The sequence below is a fragment of the Mustela erminea genome, chromosome 8 (genome assembly GCF_009829155.1).
Source record: "Mustela erminea isolate mMusErm1 chromosome 8, mMusErm1.Pri, whole genome shotgun sequence".
NCBI lineage: Eukaryota > Metazoa > Chordata > Mammalia > Carnivora > Mustelidae > Mustela > Mustela erminea.
Genome location: NC_045621.1, coordinates 16,923,797 through 16,948,349, shown reverse-complemented (window position 1 = coordinate 16,948,349; position 24,553 = coordinate 16,923,797). Strand labels below are relative to the sequence as shown.

Below are 24,553 nucleotides of genomic sequence, written 5' to 3'. Positions count from 1 at the left end.
AAGGGGAGGAGGAAGCAGGTTTTCTCCGGCCCACCATATTCAGGTTCAACCCCTCGTTGCTGGTGCCTGCCCCGCTCGCTGCCCCCTGTCCCCACTAGGGAGCCTCCCATTCCACTCGAAAACCGAGTTTCTTCCTTTGCTGCCTTGCTAACTGCAGGGAACAAGACCCAGAACTGCCTGGCCACCCATCGCTCCCAGGTCTGATTTGGCTCCTTCCTTTACAGTGACGGAGGACAAAGAGGGGCCAGAAGACAAAACAAGGGAAGAAAGACCAGGCAAGCAGGAGGAAAGAGGGTTAGAGTCAGACACCTGGGGGACGGCTGGTGGAGAGACGGGGAGAGAGGGGCCAAGACTCTGTGATCTTAATCTTGGAGAAGGACGGGCCAAGGGAGGATACAGAGCCCAGGGAGACCCCGGTCTGGCCGTGCCCACTCCGTGGCTTCCCAGGAGCTTATAAAGAGCTCTGCAGCTCTGAGGAAAGGAATGAAGGCACCGAATCCAAGGGAAAGAGATTAATCAGTTCTCCGAGAATTCAGCACGAGGCAGAGGCTTTTGTTTTTTGTTTTGTTTTGGCAAGCAAGAAGCAAATGCAGCACTTTGGTTATTTTGGGAGGGTGCTGTGAGCTGTGGGGGGCCACGCAGGCGTGCTCCCTGAGGACGGTGAGGGAGACTGTGTGTGGCCTCCATCAGGAGATGCTAAGGAGTTCATCTGGGGAGGGGAGCCGGGTTTGGCATGTGGATACATAACTGGAGCGTTGAGTGGATTTGAACTTTAACACAGCTGCTAACCCACAGCGTACACACCACGCTGGCACCATTAGAGACGCAGCACGTCTTATGCGTTTTTAATATCTGATTTTATCTTATCTGACCCTTTCATTTCTCAGGCTTGGCAGGCAACGCTAAGAAACCTTTCCTTCCCCTGCCCCCTCTCCCCACCCCAGTAAGGAAACGACTATGTCTCTGCACGGCCTCTGGGAGGCTGGCACGTTTGGGAGTGTGGCTGCACCTGGGCAGGGGCGTGCACCCACGTGCGTGTGTACCTGCCCGGCACTGGGGCTGGTCTTCCCGCAGAGGCACGCACGTCGTCACAGCTTTGAGTGAGCCCCCCCGGACCTCTGTGTATAGTGACACCCGTCAGAAAGGGAAGTGGGCACACGGCCCCTCTGCTTAGACCACCTACCCGGCTGCTCCCACGGCGTGTCATTCTGCCTCCTGTTTCGCTCACTCTGCTCCTACTCCCACCCAAAACCACACGAATGCTCGTTCAACGTGGCCTCCGATCGCCCTTTGGATTTCTGAGCCTGCCTCCTCCTTGGGTTCTTGTGTGCCCTTGACTTTGCACTCAGATCTGCCCCTGCTCTCCGGACCCTTTGCGGAAGGAATATCAGCTTATTTAACTAAACTCTTTATACACTTCTCTGAGTGTGGCAGAGTCGGGGGGAAACCCCCCAAACACCACCAACGTGGTGCCAGGGGAGACAGCTGTTGCTGCTGAGCTCATCAGTGTGGACAAATGTCTCTACCTCCCCCAGGCCCCAGTCTCCTCCTCCATGAAATGAGTTGATTTGCCAGCTCCTTTCTGGCCCCCAGATTCTAAGGCTTTCTGCATAAGAGTTTCCAAGTAGAACTGTCCCACCAGTGCCCATTCTGTGAAGGGTATTTTAGTTGTTCAGTGTCCCTTAACACCTAAGTGCTTTGGTGGACGAGGGCTGTGGGTTTTAATACGCTTCAAAGAGTGCCCGGGACCCACGGTGAGTGCCCGGGACCCACAGTGAGTGCCCCACTCAGAGGGAGAGTACACCTTGTTGATGTTTTCGCTCAGTAACAGCCCCAATTATTAAATAATGAAAAGTAATGAATAACAACACCTTAGTCTTTACATACTGACTTTCACCCAAAGATACCAAAGTGCAATTTAGGAAAATCCATTTTTAATGAAATATTAAGCAGTTTCTATTTCTCCTGACCCAATGGATTTACAAGGTCTCTATTTTTCTCCCTGCATCTTCCTATTTATAGCCGGGAAATGCTATCATATATTATACATCTTTATGACTTTCTCAATGCTTCTGTGGTTTCAGAAGCACCCTTCATATGTTTTCTGATCAAATTCTCGGAGATGGATTCTTGGCTTCTGGTCTAGGCATTGCAAGGTAAGGGGTTGTAGGCATGGGAAATGATGCCAGGAAATTGGTTTTATTCCCTATTCCCTGCCGACTCCCTGAATCACTATAGGCCAATCAATAATCCTTAGATACCTTGGTTTCTCCTTCAGGAAAATGAAGTCGATAGGAGGTTTGCCGATAGACGCTAAGGTCTACCAGCCCTCCCTGCTGGCTTCAATGCCTGCACAGCCCCCAGGACCAATGTTAGAGTTGAAGCTATGTCATACCTAACACATGGGTCTCTCTGTTCGATGGGGAGGGTTCAAGGTCTGAAAGCCACTGACTCCCAAGTCCTACCTTGGGGCCCAAAATTTTCAGGCCGTGACTTGACAGGAAGGTGTCCGTGATGCTAAGAAAATTCAGTGGATCGTCAGTGTATGGGACCCCCCTAATAAGCATATACCAAATGTGATGGTCCCATCATAGCATCTGCTTTAAAAGCTAGATGTCACTGACGGTAGGCATGTTTGTTAATTTTTAAAAGCAAAATGCTGATATGGTTGCTTTATCACCCAAAAGAAAACCAGAAGTGTGTTAAGGTGTCTCTAGCCTTCTTAAGAGGTAAGGAGCGCCTTGGTAGATGTAATTATTAGATTGTGTGTGTGTGTGTGTGTGTGTGTGTTTATGTTGAACACATAGATTTCTTCAAATGCATCTCTGCAAACCAAGTTTAAGAAGCAGTTCAGGGCACAAAGTGGTTTGGATAATCCATTTGGTGCCTTGCTGAATTCTGAACATAATCCAACACTTTCCAATTGATTCTCGAGACCTTTGGTTTATTTTCAGAAAGACAGAATCTGAAACCAGCAGCACTTCAAAGATTTTCTGATTTGCACCTCTGGAGGGGAGGGGACATCTGCCAATTAACTTGGCGGCTATCCAACATCCCAGTGTGGTGACTATCTACACACCCCACCCAGGAAAAGGAAAAAAAAAATCAACATGTTTTGACCATGCCTACGAGCTTCTCAGCCAGGGGCTCTAATATTATGTAGAATCAAAGAAGGTAATACCTGTGATCGAATAGGAAACATCCAGCCAGAAACATCCCCGATGGCTCTGAGGTCATCTTTTCTCTATTTTCCCACCCCATTTCTTGTCACATCGACCTACCTGTCCCTGCCGCCCTGCCCTTAACTCTTCTTATAAGAATATGCAGTGACTTTAGCACTGAGGGTTGGCCTGCCTTCCTCAGAGGCCTCTGGGCAAAGGGGCTCGTTGTCAGGCCCAAGTCCCTCTCCTGTACCCCGGTAATCTCCGCCATCAGCGTCCAGGTGCCCAAGATAGTGTGGACGCTCCACGGCCATCACAGTCTTTGAGCTCCTGGACGCAGAGCTACAGCGTGGGCTCATGGTGGGAGCTGCTGGAACCTTCCGGCACCAGGCAGGTCCTTCAACCAACAGATGTAAGCACTCATTACATGCACCCCCTCCCGTCTGAGGAGGGTTTCAGCATGCAGTCCGCACACGCCAGTCTCTTCATTACCTATGGTGTGACCCACGGTTTATTCCTATTTTGCTGTAAATATCTGAACATGGCCAGCTCCAGGGACTGCAAAGAAAGCAGGAAATTTTTCAAAGACGATATAGCGCTGGAGCCCTGAGGTAGAAATTGTGCAGGAGATGGTCTTTTTCCTTTTTTTTTTTTTAAATAAATATTTCTCTCCACTAATAAATGTTTCATCGCATCCAAAGTTCTCCTTTTCAATCTACTTGGCACAGGCGCTCAAGGAGGAGGAGAATAAAGCAGGCGGAAAAGAGAGGAGGCAGGAACGGAGGGCAGAAACTGGGGAAACAAGTGGCATGTTTTAAAAATGTCTCTCACTAACAATTGAACTGACTCATCCTAACTGCAGAACCAAATGCCTGTCCTCTCTCCCCCACCCTCTTCCCTCGCATGTCCTCTGAAACCAGCCACTGGGTCCACACGTAAACATAAATTGTTCATCAATGGTTGCCATCCTGTTTAATTAATCTGTTGCACCCAACAGGCAAGGGGTGGGGGCCCGGGGAGGGGTGCTGTGGCACACGAAGGTAATGGATACTTTTGGTTTCTTTTTTTGTAAATCATGGCCCTGACATTTCTCCCTTAAAACTCCTCCTTAAAGACCATAAAAAAAAATTTTTTTAAGCTGCTTTCATACTGGTGGATGTGGGAACTTAGCCAGAAACAGAGTCAGAAGGGATGTGTCTCATATATAGATGTGTGTACATATACATGTGTGAGAGAGAGGGGCGGGGGAGAATTTAAGGGAGGGTGAGGATAGGGGAGGGCGGGGAAGCTTCCCTAAGCACCAAATGCTCACTTATGACCACGATATGACCACGATACCCTCCTGTCTCCTGCTCCTTTACTGAGGGCTGTTTTTGTCATCAACCGGTTCTGCTGATGAGGGAGGAGGAGACTGAGGAGTAGGAGCGGGTCAAGGGGGTGGGGGGCCCGGTTTCTTCCTGGGGGTGGGGGGTGGAGATGGGCGGGATGTGCGCATCCCATCTGTGTGTGCCTTGTGGGTCCCGTTAGATTTACTGCAGGATTATGTTACCCCCATCGAGACGTAAAGCCCTGGAACACAGCATACTAACAGGATTAGGGTTTCGGGACTGGAGACAGGAAAGCACCAGGGAGGAGAGCAGAGGCGGGGAGGAGAGGGAAACGCAGGGATTCAGGGCTGGAGGAGAGATGGGTCGTCAGAGTCATGGAAGGGAATGGCCAGTGTCCTTTTCTATCTAAGGGGGTAGGAGTGGGATGTTCTCTCCGGGTCGGCAGAGTTCTCCATACTGAAAACCTCTTGTGACATCGTCACATTTTTTTGAGAAGGCACTTTTAACTTGAAAGTGGGCAGAAGGGGACAGGGAGTAAGGTTCCTGAGCCCATCTGCCAGCAGCATTCCTCTCCTGGTGCAATCTCAGCCAATCACAGGGCAGGGAAACGGCGGTATTTCCACCAGGTGAGGTGTTCACACCACTGCTCCTCGAGGGACGCTGGAGTGAGGCAAAGAGGGTGTTTCCAGCCCAAGCAGGTTCACTGTGCCCTTCGACAGCCCTGCTCGCTTGCTCTGCCCTACTGGCCGCAGTGCACAGTTGTGAGATGGAAAGCCCTGGGAATTCGGCATCAAGGCCATAAGCGCCATGGAGGCTGGCCTCAGCTCCCAGAGACAATTCAGCACCCATGGGAGTTGGGTGAAGCCAGCCACGGGAGCCTGATAGAGAAAAGGTTCCAAGCTTATGTATAATGACATTTTCCCTTGGGCCTCCTAAGTGGAGAGGCTAAAGGTCTGAGCTCATCCCACGGCAAATGGATAAGGGACAAACTTAATTACCTAGGGCCCTGGATTCTTCTGTTATGACTGAGGGGGCAGAAAAATGGGGGGATATGAATTTCAAAAGGGCATCAGTCCTTTTTGGAATACACAGAACCCTGCTTTGACGATGCGATCAGATGCATGACTTCTGAAGTCTGATGCCCATTCCCAGCTGATGGCTTGAGTCCCTGTCAGAATCTTACATACACTTAACAAAATTGCAATGAAAAGGATAAGGGGAAGCCAGTCATCCAGCAGGAGGTAAAAAATAAATATAAATATAAATATAAATATATATCTCTTTTAGAAAATTCCAAGTTATTAATTGGAGGAATAATTGCATCCCTAACAGAAGCATGAAACCGAGAAGGGTAATGTTTATGTGAGCAGCTCAAGTGCAGGGCCCATCAGATGCAGGGAGAGGTCTGGAGGACTTATCAGGTCCTTTCCAGACCTATGATTTTAAAAGAGGCAGATAAATATCCCATGGGGCCTTGTTACTTTTTAAATTGATAACTTGCTCTGCTCGAGAAGAGCTTTGTGGGTCTAATACATTAATTATATCTGCAGAGAGCCTTCCATCTACAGATCCCAAGGTACCCTGCCAACCCAAGCTACGGCACCATTCCGTTCGGGCAGGCGGAAACACTGAGGCATGGGGCTATTAGGAGAAATTTCCAGGGTCACACGATGCATCATCTAAGATCTGAAAATAGATGCCACATGGTTCTGTTAGCCGACTGACTTGGGGGTTTGGTTTTCTGACGCCACTCTCTCTCCTCCTAAGTCTCTGATAATTTCGCAGAGGGTCTTAGAATCTCTGATGGTTTTCAAAGTGATTTGTTTTAATTTAGAAAATAAATACAGGACAGAGAATATTTTGAAGTTGGGTGTGGATGTACTTTGAAGGGATGTGGCCAAATCAAACACAAAGCAACTTCTCTCAGCTCCGCGTCCTCGGGATTCTAGGACATCGCCCAGACTCCGGACCGATCAGCCGAGCACGCTGAGCCACATTCCCCGAGTGCTGCTTGCTTTCGGATCTCCACAACGATAGAGGCTCTCCAAGGGAATGTACACCTGTAGACCCCTACACTGAACATTTAGGAAGCCGGTTTCCCTCTGGGTCAAGATGACAACAAGGCCTGGGTCAGATTGGGGAGCATCTTCCCAGAGATCAAAGCCCTGTGACTGGGAGCCTTTCATGGGGACTCCACAGTTCCCCATGTCCCTGGGGCAAATTACTCTGTCTCTAAGAGCTTCAACTCCAGTCTTTTTTTTTTTTTTTTTTAAGATTTTATTTATTTATTTGACAGTCAGAGATCATAAGTAGGCAGAGAGAGACAGAGGAGGAAGCTGGCTCCCTGCTGAGCAGAGAGCCTCTTGTGGGGCTCGATCCCAGGATCCTGGGATCATGACCTGAGCCAAAAGCAGAGGCTTTTGAGCCACCCAGGCGTCCCCACAACCCCAGTCTTTGAAACTCTGTTCCATTCTGAAGCAGTGAGGTGGTACCTGGAGGTTCTCTGATCCCTTGGAAGCCATCAGTGCACAAACGCGGTGCGCTCACTTAGCACATTTCTGCCACTCATTACAGGGTAATTCTGAAAACTCTTGGACCTCATCTCTGTGCTCACCCTCCCATCCTCAATCTGGCCATCAAGATATATTTAGCACCCCCGCAGACTCTCTCTTTGAGCCCAGATTTCTTCCAAACACATCAGAACAGCCAGCAGCACTGTGACTAACAGCAAGGTAACCAGCACTATGTCAACAATGAGAGGCCCACTTTCACCAAATAAGGGAGAAATGAAGACAAGGCCTCTTGCCTCGACAGAGAAGGGCAATGGCCTCTGTCCCCGGTCCTGACCTTGTTCTTGGCCTCGTTCCGTCCGGCGCACACACAGAGAACGAGCCATTCAGAGGTGAGCAGGGTCCTGGCCAAGGCCTCCAGCCTCCAGCTACTCCCGTTTTTCTCTCTGCCCTTCCCAACCCTTGTGTGTATATAACTATGCCCATAATTACAGACACATACGTGAACCTTCTAATACTGTATTTACAACACTATGTCTATGTTTGGGGTGTTGTTAATGTAGCTGGTGAAATCAAAAGCAGTAGTTTTCTGCTTGTGGTTTCTAAAGAAATATATGGGAAGCCATTTGTATAATCTAGGGGAGCACATGGGCTGGATATGGGCTCCATCAGGCGGACAAGCTCTCTGCCTTGTGGTTACGACATAAATATGCATAAGGAGGGCCCACCCTATAGGAAAATCATAGGTTCCATATTTATGGCGTGTGTAATTGGATAAGGGTTTGGGGATGTGCTGTACATGTGGTCTGCGTAAATGGGCCGTGTTTTGCCAGGAGGATGCTTGCAATCTGCACCCCCCACCCCCCCACCCCCGCTATGATACTCAAATGCCTTCTTCAGAGGTAACCTCACCATGACCTGCTGGGTAGAGAGAGACAGACAAGGCTGCTCACAGGCTGGCGGGAAGCTGGAAAAGAGCTCCTTAGTCTTCTTTACTTTCTGGTCACAAGAAGGAAGCTGTTCCCCCCACCCCCCGACCTCAGCCCAGGCTTTGCCGCAGCCCAGCCTGGGCCCACATTGTAAATCGTGTATTGCAAGGAAATAGCATAGCCGTTCCCCACCACCATCAGCACTCATTAATCTTGTTTTTCTCCGATTTCCCCAATTCCCTGGTCTTTGGTACATAGCACTGGTGTTGACAGTGACCAGGGAATTGAAATCAAGTTCCTGCATCTCTGCCCCAAACATCACCATCCCCTCCTCACACCCTGCGCCTGCAAACCCTCCCCCTGCGTGGTGGAACGGAGCCCGCTGCCGCCTCTACCTCCACTCTGCTTTGCTCACAAGTCCTGCTGTCGGAATTGTGCTTTCAAGCCCACCACCTAGCACCAGTTAGCTTGGCACGGTGCCCACCAGCCAGTGGCTACAAAGAGAAGCTCAGTGGTAGCGGCCAGCATAGACGGCGCAGACGAAGCCACTCCCCTCCCCGGCCCCCAGCTCCCCTCCTCAGCCGCCTCCCCTTCATGGCATCAAATCAAACTGCAGCAGACTTGACAAATCTATTTGGCACGGTTCACTCAACTATTTCAACCCGAACAGACCGGAGAGCTGCGCTGACGCTCCACGAGCGGTGCGGTGCGGGATCTGCACATCAGATACAGACATCTGGGAGAGCGATCTGCTAATGAAGGAGCCGCAGAGAGCCCCGCTGCAGGGGCGGAGGGGCGGGTCTCCCTCATGGCCCACGCACCTGCAGTGGGGCAGGGGAGCGAGGGGAGGGGGCAACGCCTAACTGGCAGGCTTTCGGTTCTCCTGCCTCCTTCTAGGTATTAGATATTCAGAGAATGAATATCTAATGGGGGACAGAAAAGGGTTTTTCCTCGGCCTCAGTGTTTTTTTCACGTGGGCAGGACTGATCACTAAAAAGCTAAACAACCATAAAACAAAAATGGAATTACCCCTTGGCACCTGGGGAGAAAAATCTAGCCGACGGTGAGAAGGGGAGGTGAGAGAGAGAAAGAATGATCTATCTAATATGAAAAAGTTGAGAATGATTCCAAAGGAGACCAGCCAGCTAAATTCAATTCTCAGGAATATCTTCTCCGCAGAACGAACACCAGGGATAAAGCCAGGGAAGACAGCATTCTGTCAAAATGTGCAGTGCTAAGGTATTTCCAAAAGCAGATTTCCTACAAATAGTGTTTTAAATAGCATCTCAGTCCATCTGCGTGCTTTTAAAATCAGCTTATGCTACAGTATCCCTCTGGCCAGCACTGCTTAGTTATTGAGCCTGGACAGGGAGGCAGTCAGGTGAGCCGCCTCCTTCTCCCCCAGGACCCACCCCTCCTCAGCCCTGGCCCTCGCCTGCCTGGCAGAGGTTCTTTCCAGCGTCTACCGGTTTCTTACAGAAAAGGGTGGGTGGGGAGAGAAGGCACGGGAAAGCGCCAGGGGGACAGGGACCCGGTCCCTTGCCCCTAACAGCCAGTGCCACCTCAGCCTCGCCCTTGCCAAGTGGTATTTGCAACCGAAACACAAGAAGTCAACGAGAAGCCAGACCTGGCCGACCACGTCAAGGTGTGGAGGGCTTTCAATTGCGAAATACCTCCCTTTTTCATCTGTGAAATGAAGAAATTGTGTATGTGTGCGCACGTGGGTGAGAGAGAGAGATACCTGGTAATATCTAGAAGCTGTGATTTTCAGATGAATGGTGCCATGTTACTATGGCGATTTTAATAATAATAAAAAAAAACCCACTGCTTTAAAAACTCACACTTCCTGAGTGAATCAGTGTCGACACCACAGTTCTGCTTTTTCTCCGTCCAACGTTTCCAGTCGCGCCAGCGAGGGCAAGCCACCTGGGCACCGTGGCAGGAGCCGAGGAGGCTGTGTTTGGAAAGGATCTCTGGCCTCTCTTGGTTTGGTCACACGCGTCCCACTTTGCTCCCTCCCGACACAACAAGCCAGGGGCCCGGCGGAACAGGAGCATGAAAGAGGAGGGTCCCTTTGCCTGTCCCTGCTTCCTTTTGCGGAAGGATGGGCACTGTCCTCCCAGAGCTAGGAGCCGGCATGTGACAGAGTTTGCCCCTGGCCCAGGCTAGACCACCAGCCGTTCCCGATGAGCCCCCCGCCATGTGCCAAGCGCCCCTGATAACCAGGGTTGGTGGCGCCGGCTGCAGGCCTGCTCGCCGCCAGGAAGCCGCCTGCCTTCGGAAAGCCGAGCGCCCCACATCCATTCGTGTGCACGACAAAAGCGCCACATCTCCCACGCGGACACACCTCCAGGAGCCACCGACACTGAAGGCACCAGCCGGGAGAATTCAATGCGTCGCTGCCTAGCGTGCCTGCCGGTTCAGATCCCATCTCCGACAAACTGAATTTCTCCTCATTATTTATTGTCCTCTTTCTTCTTCGGGACATTGTGATTCCCTCTCAGGATTTGTGCCCTTTCATTTCTAGACCTCGGTAACTCCTGAACCACAGTTTCATGTGGTTTTGTGATTGTTAACCCAGCATGGGGAAGGGACTCAGGCCATAAATGCTCAGTGAATCCTGCATGGGAAGGCGCGGACGGGGGACACATTTTCTCCTTCATTTGCAGTCAGAGAGCACTGTGCGAGCTCATGCACACACACTCTCTCTCTCTCTCTCTGCGGTGCGACACACCACAGCAGCCAGGCTGTCGGAGAAACAGTGTTTTCCAATCACTTTAGGATAAGAAAGAATATTTTCAGGGCCACCGCCTCCCATGCCTCCGTCAATTACTTGAGTCTCACCAAGCAAGGCCTCCTCCCCTCTGGGGGGTCACCTGGCAGCTCCTCTCGTCCCCAGCCTCCTGCATACCCCAGCATGTCTTTCAGTGGGGGCGGGAGGAGAGGAAATGGGGTTACCTTGTGGTTTTTGCCGTGCCTGTAGACCATCCAGTCCTCCCCGTTCGTGCTGACTTCCAGCTTGTAGGATTTGACATAGTAGCCATTCTGCGTCTCCCTGGAAATGGCGCCCTGCGTGGCAATGGCTGTGAGGATGGTCAGAAAGCGCAGGTCCACCTGAGGAAGAGGGGAGGAGGGATAAGGGACGCATGGCTCCCGACAGGAGGCAACCTCTTGCTGTTCCTTCAAAGGACAAAACTGTCCTACTTAGCTTGCAACTCGTGCCTGTGTGATCTACCAGAATCAGAGGGATCAGTACAGGTCCGCAATTCCAGCCCGGAGGGTCAGACTCCACTTCTCTAGCCCTACATTGGATCGCTTTGAAATGGTAACTGGATGGTTTTTCTTTTTTTCCCTTTTTTTTTTTTTTTTTTTTGCTAATCTGAACCGACCCTATTCAGTTTACCTTAAAGGGATCCTCGAACATCTAGAACTGTGACCTCTTCTTACGGAACTACAGCCTTCCCTGCATCGTAAAATCAGATGCTATTTAAAGGAACAATGGTTAAATCCGGTCCACTCCACCCCGCTGCAGTCCGGTCCAATCCAATCCAATCCACTTAGGATACTCTGGTTGCCACGTCTCAGCTTGGGGCTGCCTCGCCTCCGCCTCCTTCCCTCGGTCCCTCATTCCATTGTGTAGTCCGTCACTCGGGTCACCGAAGGGTCAAAGGGCATTCAGAGTCTGCCCAAGCAATTAGGCTTATGCACCAAGTCCTGACCTTCTGCTCAGTGAGGAAGATGGCCCACATTTTGAGGCACCTCTCTTCCCACAACACTAAACCCATTTGGAAATTGCTGGATGTCATTCCTTTGCCGGCCGCAGTGTTTCTTAATGACAACCCCCCTTGATCCTAACTGAGCCAGCACTCCCTGGTAAAATTTGATTCAGGAAGCATTTATTGGTACTTAATATGTGCTCAGCATAATAGTGAATTCAAAAGAGGTAGGCCGAGCTGTGTATGTGTACTATAAACAGCTGGAGGGTAACAAGAGAAAGCTTATGATTGAGGACCAAAAATAAGGAGTGAAATCAATGGAACATTGATTATGTAGGAGAACGTTCTGGAAGCTCTGCAGGATGAGAAGGGTTTTTGGAGAGGCAGAGAAGAGATAGTGACAAATGGCCTTAGGATTGCCCTGTTTGAACCTCTGCGGACTGCCTGGAAGTTTCTAAGGGGTAGTTCTCCCTGTCCTGTTGTCTGCTCTGCCACGTCCTTCGCAGAGCAGAGGCCACCGGGTCATATCAGAGCTAGGACCGCTTGTCAGTGGGTCACAAGGCTGTCTAGTGTGTGTCATAAAGGCAGTCATGGCTCTAGCATGGACCTAGCAGCCCACTGTTGCTGGGGGCTGCGAACCAGACCGGTCTACGGTTTCAGGGTGGGGAGGATTCAACATACACTGCAAGGCTCACTCAGAAGGAAAGCGAACAGTAGTTTGAGAAGACGGTGCAAAGCACCTGGGCAACCAGAGCTGCATTCCTGGTGGTGACATCTTCCCGTGTGTTCTTCTGATCGCTATGTGCAAAACCTTCCTGCAGGGCTCCCTCCGAACAGCAAAGATCATGAGGAGCTGCCATGCTCAGCTGGCGACTCAACAAGTCTGCCCTCAGGAAAACGCCCTCCCCCGACCGAGTCTCTGATGCCTCCCTGTGCCAAGAATGAGGAAGATCTGGAACTGTTTATAGAATGTTCCTTGGATAGCTATTCGAAGAGGCAAACAGCGCCCAGGCCAAACAACTTCCCCAAAGCCTGGTAATCTTCACAAGGGTGGTGGCAGGGTCTGCCTTATCATCCTTTGATCCCAGCAGTTAGCACAGCGCCTGGCTGAGTCTCTGCGTGCCTGGAACATGCGTGTGTCTGGATGCACGAATGAAGGGAGCTCTCGAGGATGGGCTGTGTGTGTTTCCCTTGTGTCCTCTGTCCACGCCAGCCGAGCCACCTCCCGCGCCCACCAGTCCCCCCACACTCGGCACACGGTGCGGTATCGGAGTACATACCTGGAGGTACTCCTTGCTGGAATCCAAGTTGGGGGTCCAGCCATTGTCATCGCCATGGAGCCGGCTTTGCTGAGGCGTCCACCTTTCGTCCGAGTAGGTAGAGGAGGCACTGATCTGCTCATTAGCAATCCGGCCGGATTCCATTCCCAGAGGGACGTTGCACTGGAAGTCTGGGGAAGGGAGAGGGTCAAGGGCAGGATTACGTCTCTCAACCTCAAACTCCTGGGATCCCCCAAATTTTGCTCCCTTCTAGGGACAAGTCCTTGCAGGAACTCCCTCATCTTAAAGACCTAATTACACAACTGCCTTTTGAAAATAACTCTGCCAACTCAGGGAGCTTGACAACCCCTCTGGGCCTAAAAAGAAACTAACTTGGGCCTAAAAGAAGTCAGGCTGTGGGTAAATAAGAATCATCATACAAATTAAAAATACAGTCTCAAGTATAAGAACTGTTGGTGCTTCAGGCTACAGACGCTCGCAGACGCCAGATGCACCGTAACTGAAATACAGGTAAACGTGTGATAGACTCGTGGCAATCTGGGTGGGCTGATACATCGTGGGAAGCCTGCTTTCTTCACAAACACCCAGGAGGCCCTTCTGCTTCTCTCTTTCACTCAAATGTCTTGCATTCTGGCACAGAAGACCGGCATTGCAAAGCAGTGAATACCCAACTTCGGGACATTTCTCCAGGAGCACAGCCACGCCACTCTTCCCCTGTGCCCCCCCCGCCTGGGCACAATGGACCCAGAAGTCCAGACTCTGGCTCCGCGCCATTAGTGCAATGGCCATCCTTCCCAGGGACACTGCAGACACTGGTCAGTATCTGCGCGTGCAGATGTCCGATAAAGCCCAGCAATTTTTTCAGGTATCAAACCCATTCCCGAGTCACTCTGTGACGGAGCTGGCTATGGGCAGCTCTTGGTGCCATACTGTTTCCCTGTCCCTCAATCTTCATGAGCTCTTGGAAGAACGAAAGCAAAACCCAGAACAAAACCCATCGCCTTTCCAGTTGGCCGGGCTGCCGTGTCTGTGGGTATGCACATGGTAAGCTTCTACAGCCGGGACAGGATTTACCCAGCTCCAATCCTTAAAGTATGTCTTTAGGACTCAGAGTTATCACTTGGGTTTCTAGGGGGCTAAAGGCAGCGCGTCTGAAGCACGTGTCCTAGAGGAGCTGATCTGAAGACGGAGTTCAGAGTAGATGTGGAGGGAGGCAGGAGACTCAAGGTCTAGATGGGCATTTCAAGGACAGCTGGGGTCGGAGCTACACTCGAGGCTTTGCAAGGTACCTGGCACAAGGCAGAAGCTTGGAAGGTGTGTACAATGAAGCATGAAGCCAAAGTCCAAGCATGTATCAGTCTAGTGAAACAAACTCTACCCAGGGCCAGCGATGTTCAATGTAAAATACATAGATGAAGAAGGTTTACAAATTGCTCAGTTTTCTGACCATGGCCACTGAGGCTGACAGAGGGAAAAAAGCTCAAAAAATGTTAGCCCGGGGAGGGGACCCTATGTAGATATCCTAACTCACCTCCCTTGCATTCACAGATGAGAAAACTGAAGTGGGAGATGGTCCCATGACTTACCCTGGGAATAACTCATTCTTGGTACACATACCTACTTTCTAAAGAAATGAGTACCCGGCCGACATTTGTTCAACTCTTACAAATCTCTGTCTAGCAAGAGGAAAAAACCCCCCCGTTCCCTGAATTCAGAGGCTGCTATCAATTCTGGAGAATTTCCCTCTCTTCACTGTACATCTCACAGCCCTGATGGAAGGAGAGGACAGGAGTTCTCAACCGGCCAACTCACTCTCTGGTGGGTCCTGGTGGATCAGGTAATAGCGTGCAGAGAAGCCATCCTTGGCCACCGCCATGTCCGTGTGGAAAGTCAGGGAGAGGATCCCTGTGGACGAGCGGAGTTCCGAGGGGGTTTTGGTCCCACAGTACTTGCCAATCAGAGGGCCAACTAGACAGGCAGGACAAAAACAGGTCAGTAGAAATGGAAATGTCAAACTCCATTTTCAATGCAGTCACCCCTGCCACAATCGAAGTCACTCCACAGAGCACTCTTTGGGTATAGAAGAATGACCAAAGATAGGTTCTAAGGACACTGTCTCATATTTTTGCTGTACGTTAAAAAATACAGTTGACCTTTAACAACATGGGTTTGAAGTGCACGGACCTACTTAAACATGGATTTTTGACAAATACAGTACTGTAAATGCATTTTCTCTTCCTTATGACTTTCTTAATACCATTTTCTTCTCTTTAGGTTATTTTATTGTAAGAATACAATATATAATACATATAACATACAGAATATGTGTTCATGGACTATTTATGTTATTGGTCAGGCCTTCAGTCAATAGTAAGTTCTTAGCAGTTAAGTTTTGGAGAGTCAGAAGGCGTGTGTGGATTTTTGGCTATATGGTCGACCGGCCCTCTGAATCCCTGCGTTGTTCAAAAGGCAACTGTACTTTTTTTCTCTGTTCAAGGTGCAACTGTGTTTTCCCTGACTTGGCCTCATTCTCTTCTCTCGCTCTGTTCTGGGGACAGGCCAGAGAGCTATCATTATAACGTCCAACTTACAGAAGAACAAACTGAGGCTCGAGAGGTCACGTGACTTTAGAAATAAGAGCTGAGATTCAGAACCCAAGTTTTCTGACTTAGTCTTATGCTTTTCTCAGGAAATGAAACTGCTCAGTCATCACACCTCCCTCTCAGTGTAAAACACTGAGGCTCACTACAGAAGCGAACGAGTGGCTTTCTCGTCTCGTCCGAGACGGACTATGAAGACCTACTTTGGATGCCAGCCGAGAAGTACCGGTTCCTTCTGGCCTTGGGTGACACAGCTTTTTGACATCTATGACTGTTTTAATTAATAGTAGTAAAATCATAGTAATAATAATGATGATGATGAAAGCAGCTTATTTATACAGGTAGGACGCCGGGTTTAAGTGAACTGCCCAGGCTTACAGAGCTGCCTCAGAGCAGAGCCAGGATCCAGATCTAGTCCGTGTGGCTCTAGCATCCTACTTGGGCAGAAAGGGTGGTCACAGAGTCATTTTCTATGGAAATCCTGACACCCTGGGGCAGAAGAGGACATTACGGATAGGCTTTCTCAGCCTCATCCAGGCCACTCAGTCTCCGCCTATCCTTCTCCAAGGAAATATTTCCAAGAAAGGAAATTGCCTTTCTGCAATTTCTCTGAAATCATCCTTGGTGAAAAACAAGAAAGAAAGTCATCATGGGTCATACACAAACCCTAAGGAGCTTTGAAGCCTTTGTTCTCTCTTTTTATTGTCACCAAAGCCATTCACAGGCAAAGGCGAAGCTACAGAGAAACGTCTCGTGACGGCGGCATCACTCACCATGCGGAATGCCGTCCCAGATGTCCAGCCAGTCGTATTTGCAGTCTCCCTCTCCCACCTGCAACGGGTCGTGCTCCAGGTCAAAGGTCAGGAACTGCAGGATGATCTCCATCTTGGGTTTGGCCAGGATGGTAAAGGTGCAGTCCAAGTTGTGCGGGTACTTCTCGGGAAACCCGGGGGATTCGATGGTCCCGTTGGGGCTTGTGAAGTTTTTGGAACAGTCTTCGGAGCCTGCATGTAAAAGAGAACTGGAGCATTAAGGGAAGAAAAGAAGAGGCCCTCCTTCAAGGCCACATGGGCTAGTTCAGTGTTTGAGCCCCCATCCCCCTCCTCATACGGTTTTTGTTTCTACTGGAGTGGCCCTTGAAGAAACATACTCTTCACATCCACGTCTCAAGCCTTTAAGCCAGACTCTCTCGAGGAGAGAAATTAGGGGAGGAGTGCTGGCGTGCTCTACGTAACAGAGCGAGAGCACCAGTTGAGGCGTTGGGAAGTGGTGGGGGGTGGTCAGAAAGAAGTGTGTGTGTGAGATACAGAGAGAGAAAAAGAGAGAGAGAGAGAGAGAGACTCTTGGAAAGAGGAACAGAGTCTTCTTTCTCAATTACTCAGCTGCTTGCTCCAGAAATGTAAGTTATTTCAATCCTTAAGGAAGGCTTGCTGATTGCCAGCAAGGAAAACAATGTCACCCCTTATTTATTGCTGACCTCAACACTAGCCCCTATTGTACCAGAGCCAACGAAGTGCTCCCTTCTCCCTCCAAGATCCAAGGTGCCTCAGGGGAGGGGCAAAGGGGCGCTCGGGTCTCATTCATGTCATGACTATATTAAAACGAGCTGCTCTGTAGTGGCCAGACAATTAACAATCGACTTTTGTAGCTGGTGGATCACAGCAGGGCGTCGGGGATGTTAAAGGCCGCTCTAGCAGCAAGTTTGGAAAAATGCGCCAGTGTATTGACATTTGGAAGGCTTCTGGTCCCTTTGTGGTGGGGAGGGCCTTGTTTGTCTCCGAAGCTCTTGGGGCTGTTTCCTTGGGACTCCGGGAGGCCTTCTTATTAAATGCGGCACACATTCGCGTCCCGGTGCAGGCTTGCATGGCAGTGGGAGCTCTAAGAGGATTAGAGCCACCAGATCTGGGAATGCCTCTAGGTAGAGTCCCATTAAAAGGCGCCTCATGGGTTTTCAGCCAGGACGGGCCTCTGGTGGGTCCCGGGACACTGCAGCCCAGGCCACCAGCCCACGGAGCAGCGGGGGCCAGAAGTGGTACCAATCCATGGTACCACTGGAAGGCTGGACCGTCACAATGGATTTCACTGTATTCTGATTTTAAAATTAAAAAAAAAAAAAAAAAGGTAGCAGGGTTTATGAGGAGGATAACAGGCACTTGAAGTATGAAGGAAAAATACAGAAATACTCGATAAACCAGGTGTTTACTGGCAGGAGGTGTCCTCTGGGGATCCCACTGCAACAGAACTGTGTGATGTCAATACACGGATCTTCGCCCGCAGCAATGTCTTCATCCTCGGCTCCCGCGGCAGGCCCCTCCGCAGGGCTCCGTATCGACAACAGCTCTCGGGGAGGCGCGAGGGTCGGACTTGGCAAAGGGACCGTGCAAAGAAGTGGGCGAAGGGGGACCGCAACTTCCTTCCGCATCAGACGGAAATCCCGACATCGCGACCCGCCCATCCGTGCCCTCCGCCCTTCCGACCAGCGCTCTTCCCTGGCAGGGGGGTACCCCGTGCCCGCTGGGGCAAGAGCTAACCTTTCCAGGGTTCTAAACGCTCCCTAAGTGACACATCTGCCCCTCGGAGGCTCTGTGCTCTGTCAAGAGCAGGGCGGCCCCGTGGGCAACCAGGTCCGCAGGGCTGAGCGGGGCCGGTCTTTCCCCTGTGTGTTTACCGCCGAGCCTCCAGCTTTGTTTACTGTCAAGCCTCACACTCTGAAGGGCCTCCTCAATGGTCTGGGATGAGGCGCTTGGGCAAAGCCAAGCCAGCTGGCAGGCCTTTGGAAGGGCTGCGGGGAATCTTGAAAAGGTTAGTGTTCATTGCTATTGTGCGGCCTTCTCCATGTGGGTCACTTAGCCAGAGGAAATTAACTCTCTCTCCACGACTTGCTTTCGGAGCTAGAAAAGGCATCCTGACGTTCCCTCTTTGGGTTTGCTCTCTTGTCATTCCCTTTCAAGGCCAGGGGAATCCCCATCTCCCTGGGAGTGGGGAATTTTCGGTGGAATCTTTCTTTGGTTCCTCCCATCCCTAGGGGACCAAGTCTTCCACACTGGATACCTAGTGAGCCCGAGAGAGACCCCGGAGCCTGTTTCCAGGGTTCAGGGTTAGAGTCCTGCATTTGGGTGGTCAGAATTTTTCTATATGATATCTTTAAGGCAAAACGAACAAATAAAAACCACCAAAAAGAGTGTGTATCTCTCTCTGACACATGGCTATACATGGGTATATCCTCTGGCTTATTTTAAAAGAGGAAAAAAACCAGTTTTATCCTTTCTATGCAGAACAATCACACTCGTCCATTGCAGGGGTACCTTCATCTCTAATTGTGCCACTCAGAGTCTGGACTGTGGGTAAAGTGTCGGAAAGCAGGAGCTGAAGAGTGACTGGAGAGGAGGTCTCAGGACCATCTTGGGACAAAAGTGGAATCTTGTAGACATCTAGCTTATCCAAGATTCTTTTCTGCCATGCAGTAAAAGAATTAAAGATTAGGGGCACCTGGGTGGCTCAGTGGGTTAAAGCCTCTGCCTTCGGCTCGGGTCATGGTCCCGGGGTCCTGGGATGGAGCCCTGCATTGGGCTCTCTGCTCAGCAGGGAGCCTGCTTCTCCCCCTCCCCGCCTGCCTGCCTCTCTGCCTACTTGTGATCTCTGTAAAATAAATAAATAAAATCTTAAAAAAAAAAAAAAAGGAACTAAAGATTAAAAAAAAAATAGCTCAGTCAACAAACACTCCAGTTCACTCCATGCTAAGGCTGTCCACGCAAGCTGGGGGATTTCGGCTGCAGTGGATGATTTCATACCAAAGGACTCTGGTGTGAAAAACGCCCCCTCCGTGTTTTCCCACTGTCAATGTTACAATAACTCTGCAAGCAAAAGGCGAATCTGCATAAAGCTATTTAAAACGTGGTGGATTTATCCCATTGGGACTCTGCTTGACCTTGAAAGGTGAATTCAGTTCAAGAAGTAGGACTAGAGGGCACTTGCTAAGGTTTCTCTGTCTGTGAATGACCCCAGGGCTTTCAGTTTCTGAAATGTCACTGGACACCAGGAAAGAAAACTTGATCTTGAACTTTGGTCAAACGAGTATCAGAAAACGAACAAACCAAAAAACCCATGTTTTCCAGTGATGCAGCGTCCAGTGTTACTTTTAAAGTCATTTTAAAATTCCTTTCTCCGTTCTGCTTAGGATTGGGCAATCTGAGATCCTTTAAGTTTGTGAGCCGTTTCGGTTTGCTCTTTTACACGTGGACAGTCTGGTATTATGTTGACTCTTTTATAAACCACTTCACTCAGGGCAGACAGGAACCTCCCACTCCAGCCACATGCCCCCCCCCCCCCCCCCCCCCCCCCCCCCCCGTCTAGACCCGAGCTGGGGGTTTGCGTCTGTCAGAATTCTGTAGCTGACGCTGGCCAGGGCGATGCGCTGTCAGGCTTCCCTGGTCCTCAGGAGGGTTATCTTGTGTATCTGTGTTTACAGTCCCCCTTCTTTCTCTATGAATCTGACTAGCAAACATAGCTGTGTTTGTTTGGATTTCCGCGGCATGTTCACACATTTCTTTCATGTTCTGTGGGTGACGTCAACTTTGTGTATTTTCTTCCAGGACTCCGACAGTGGAAATGTGGGGGCAGGGAGGGCATGGCACCTGCAGGAATGCTCATCCTTCGAGACGTCTCAGCTTTGAACCGTGTAGCCCACATACCTACGCATGGTATACAGGGTCGATTTTCATGCCGAGAGCTGCTCTCGCAGGCAGGCATGGTGGCAGGAGACAGTGGACCCCAAGAAGAGCACTGGGTTCTCGTTTCTCTCTTAGGTTCCCCCAGAAATGTGGCCGCTGTGGGTGGGGCCGTGTCCCACTGCAGGAATCTCTCTCCTTCTTTAGGCCGTCCTAGTCCTTGAAGCAGGCTGCCCCACTGCTCCACGCCAAGCCGCCTGCCACGGCTGGAGTTCCTGCGTCTAGGCATCCACAGACTAGCAGTCCTCAACACAGCAGCGCTCTGTTACGCTACCCTCTCGTGCGTTTTAACTTTTACCCTCATCCCTGCAAATGTGCATCGTGGAGAGGGTTAGCATTCACTCCTTCTGCAACTTTCCGGAGAATATGGCACCATCCTTTGGGAAATACTAAGTCAGGAAGCATGAAACAGAAATAAGTTCAAGGGTCCTGCTCACCCTTCCTGTGATGTCCCTGGGCCAGCTCCCCAGAACACCCTGCTTGCAGCTGCTTTCCGTTCCCTGTCCGCACAGGGGAGCGGAGTGACGGCGTTAGCCCTGGGGACCTGGCTATGGAGTTGACTTCCCAGGTCCCCCGCTTGCTAAGCCACTCAATGGAGCCCTCATTCTCATAACCCGATCATGTTCATTCTACTACTCAGTGCGGATTCCTATAGCCTCATATTATAGTTTTCTTCTCAGTTTACGTAACTATTTACCTACGTTCATCCAACAACATCCACTGCACGTCTGTTACATAGGAGGATTTGCACACCTGTTTGCCCACGAGAAGAGGGGAAACATCCGTTCCCGCTGCAGAAGAGGGGATGAGGAAGGTTCCAGCTGAGCTGGTGGATGACCCATCGGAATCTTATATAGGACTCTCAGGAATACGGATGGAGGCATTCAGGAGCCTCTCACCAGCCTCCTGGGACAGTGGACACAGACTGCCGGTCCCTATGACCTCATGTGGTTGGGAGCGTGATGACCCATGACAGACGGGCCTTCTTGGGACTTGTGCCCGGGACAGTCTGTGCTCCCACTCTGGCTCGATGATGGCTGGACGCAGTTCCCTCGGGCCTGCCCCTTCATTGGATTCTACGCTCTTGCTCTCAGGCAGACAAATCTGACAAATATTTAGACAGAGTGGATATAAAAAGTGCTTTCAGCAGCTACCACTTCCTTTCAAGAACTGTTTATTGAAAAGAAAACATATATGAATAGGGCCCCTTACACTGAACCCCACAGGCGCCGGACTTGGGTCTCTTGATGACAAAGTGGACGGCCTCCCCTTGAACAGGACTCCGTCCACGAGCTGTAAAACAGAGGCTCAGAGGGGCCACACTGGTAGATGGTGAGAGCCTGAGAGGTGGGGAACAGGCCAGGGGTGAGAGGGGGACCGGGGGGTGCACTTTGCTCAGTCTCAAGATAACGAGCTCGCACACGGGAGGGCCCAGCACGCTGCTCGGAGCGTGTCAGTGTAGATACTGAACCAGAGACTTGGGAGTAAGAGTTGGGTCAGTCCGGTTATGAAGTAAGGAGGGACCCATGTTCTCAGAGCCTAAACTAGTCGAAGGGGGGCCTAATGGAAAGCAGGCAGTCACCTTAAAGGAAGTGCAGTGTGCTGTCTCTTTTTCAACTACCTTTTTGATGGCTTTTCAGGAGGTATTTACCCTGGCATTTAGGAAGTCGGGGTCCAACAGGCACAAGAGGTAAAATGGGTCAGCAAGGGGAATTCGGAAGAACCACATGCGAATGTAAATGTATGTATGTATGACTACATTTGTATGTAGTCCTACTGTATGACCCCACTGGTAAGATCTTTTAGAGACTCTAAACACTGAAAAGATTATGTCCTTCTGCCCATGAAATTCTGGATAAAGGCAACATTAAACCATGAAGTAATTAGGAGGAAGTTCGACCAAGTTTTGCTTTTTTTCCCATGAAGATTACTGTGATTTTTAAACACACACAAAAATCGAATTCTTTTTGAAAGCATTTGTGTATTTTATTGGTGCTCCCTCCTCTCTCGGTGCCACAGACAATGCTTGTCTGCCTGGCGGGCATGCCCAGCGCTAACCATGTAAGGCTCGCTCTCAAGTTGGATAAGTTAAACCGGCTTTTTCATCTGGGGCTGTGTCCATGGTGCCCCTGAGCCCCTCTTCCAACTCCAACAACTTATGTAACTTTCCACTACGCACACGGAACCATCAGACAGTTCCCTTGGATGGTGCTCCAGAACTAGACACCGATGATGGCCCCGTGTCTTCTGGGGCGCACCCAGAACCCCGCTCTCCACCAGTGACCGCACTGACCTGTCTTGAAGATCTCGTAGCGCAGAGAGAAGCCTGCCCCCTGCCGGGCGTAGTCCGAGGTGAACTTGATGTAGAGCACGGAGCCCGAGGAGATGATGGTGGGTGGGGCGATGTTCCCACAGTGCTTTCCCAGGAGGTCTGCAGATTCACTGTCTCCATCCCGAATCTCAATGAAGTCATACCTACGTGAGGTGGGTACAAAGGGGCACGTATGAGCAAAGATGACTCTCAGGAGAGGAAAGGGACCACTGTCTCGCCCCGGCTCCTGTGCTCGCCCTTTCTAGACCCCGGGGGTGTTTCATATTGATAAACAAAGGCCACTTAGGTTTGCTTCTCTCTATAGACTGATCGACCTCGATATAGGAAGCTGCATTGCCTTATTGAAGCCATGGAGAGAATGGGCGCCTCGGTGGATGGCTAGATTTTAGGGCCTTATCTCTTGCCCACATAAGAACACAGCATCCTTCTATCAAGTATCTCCAAACAAGCACTTTTCCTTCCTTCCATAGCACCATTTTTGTTTCCATCATGATCTCTCTGTATCTTAGTCTTTTCTTCTTAGCTCTGCATTACTGCAAGTGACTTAACCCCTCTGAGATCAATTTCTTCATCTGTACAAGATGGGGATAAAAATACCCAGTTCAGAGGGCTGGGTTGGAGATGAAATAAAGGATATGAGGAAGGTGCCGGGCACGGAGCCAGGCACACTGGGGACGTTCCTGAGGGATCTGCTTACTTTCCTGCCCTCTCCCCATGGTCCAGTTTCCTCCTGGGTTACCCCCTCTTCCCTTATCTTTAATTGTTCGTGATAAAGACTCCCGTGTGTGGGCCCCCTCGCTCCTTGAGATGACTCTACCCATTTCACCTCTGCAGCATCTAGTCAACAACACGTTTTTAAAAGGAATCAGCATTGTATTAGAGAAGGCCATAAAAATCTTTCTCCAAAAGCAGGGGGTGAATCCCTGGGGACCCAGTGTCTAGGAGCACAGAACTATTAGCCTCGGCAAGAGGCAGAGCAGGCTGCCATCCCTGCGCGGAGGCCTGAGCTCATTTCAAACCCAATCAACCTGGTCCCAGCTTGGGGAAGACTCGTCAAAGACAGACATCCTTGGCTAGGTGCGCAGGATGGTGCACACACCGCGGGACGCCATTTTAACTGCACAGACACACATTCAGGGCCTTGCTGCATGTTCTGGCCGTCTTCATGGTGCCGACTCCGTGCTCCTCCCTGGGCTCCCAGTGACTACCACTGTCTCCGCAGCTGAGGTGGGCGAGTCCTTCCCCACCAGCTCCCTGCAAACTTCTGGTCACTGTCCCTACTATTTACTGATAACCATCCCCTTCCTTCTCTCTCCCTGTTTGTTTATTTTGCAGCACACTGTTAAAACAACATGGAAGAGATTTCTCTCTTTTGGGTAATGAGAGGGAGAAGCGACCCTCCCTGGGATGTGCCTGCAGGCTCCTGCCACACACACAGGGTCTGTGGGAGCTGGCTGCCTGCACAAGCAGCTTACTTGAGTCTCAGTGGCCCGAGGCCTCACTGCAGCCCCCAGGAGCCATATTTCAGACTGCACAGCCACTTAGGAACAGGGCAGTGAAGGAAGTGTAAGGAAGGGACCGGGATTAGTTCAGTCTTAGACCCCAGAGGGCTGGAATCCTACAGTCAAAAGAATCACAGAAACTGGTGCGTCTAGTGTAGACAAGATGGCGGGTCTCCCCTCAGCAGCTCCGGAGAGAGAGCCACAGACTGAGAAAGGCAGTGGGGGTGGGGGAATCTGTGATTTCAATTTGGGAGAGGGCTCTCAGTTTGAAAATGTGCTTCCTCACTTCCAAAACAAAAGGGGAAAGATAGTTCGTTCTCAAAGGAAATTCCCCAAACCTTCTGGAAAATCCCTCCTTGGTATTTCCACTCTGAGGTAAGCACTGTTAATCAGTCAGTTAATCTCAGCTGAGTAACGGTGATGTCCCATCAGGGCGTGCCACTGTTGAGAAGCCAGCCGTGTTCAGGA

At 50.6% G+C, this 24,553-nt stretch overlaps 1 protein-coding gene across 4 annotated transcripts in view; it reads right to left on the bottom strand.

The window, feature by feature from the left end:
• NRP2 (neuropilin 2) overlaps positions 1 to 24,553 on the bottom strand; it is a 114,794-nt gene that overhangs the window by 57,617 nt on the left and 32,624 nt on the right. For all 4 annotated transcript variants that reach the window (XM_032354529.1, XM_032354530.1, XM_032354527.1 and 1 more), the window contains exons 3-7: positions 22,545 to 22,726; positions 16,298 to 16,528; positions 14,737 to 14,892; positions 12,925 to 13,094; positions 10,887 to 11,042 (exon numbers count right to left, since the gene is read on the bottom strand). In XM_032354529.1, the coding sequence (XP_032210420.1) occupies positions 10,887 to 11,042; positions 12,925 to 13,094; positions 14,737 to 14,892; positions 16,298 to 16,528; positions 22,545 to 22,726 (895 nt within the window). The remainder of the gene's footprint in view (positions 1 to 10,886; positions 11,043 to 12,924; positions 13,095 to 14,736; positions 14,893 to 16,297; positions 16,529 to 22,544; positions 22,727 to 24,553) is intronic.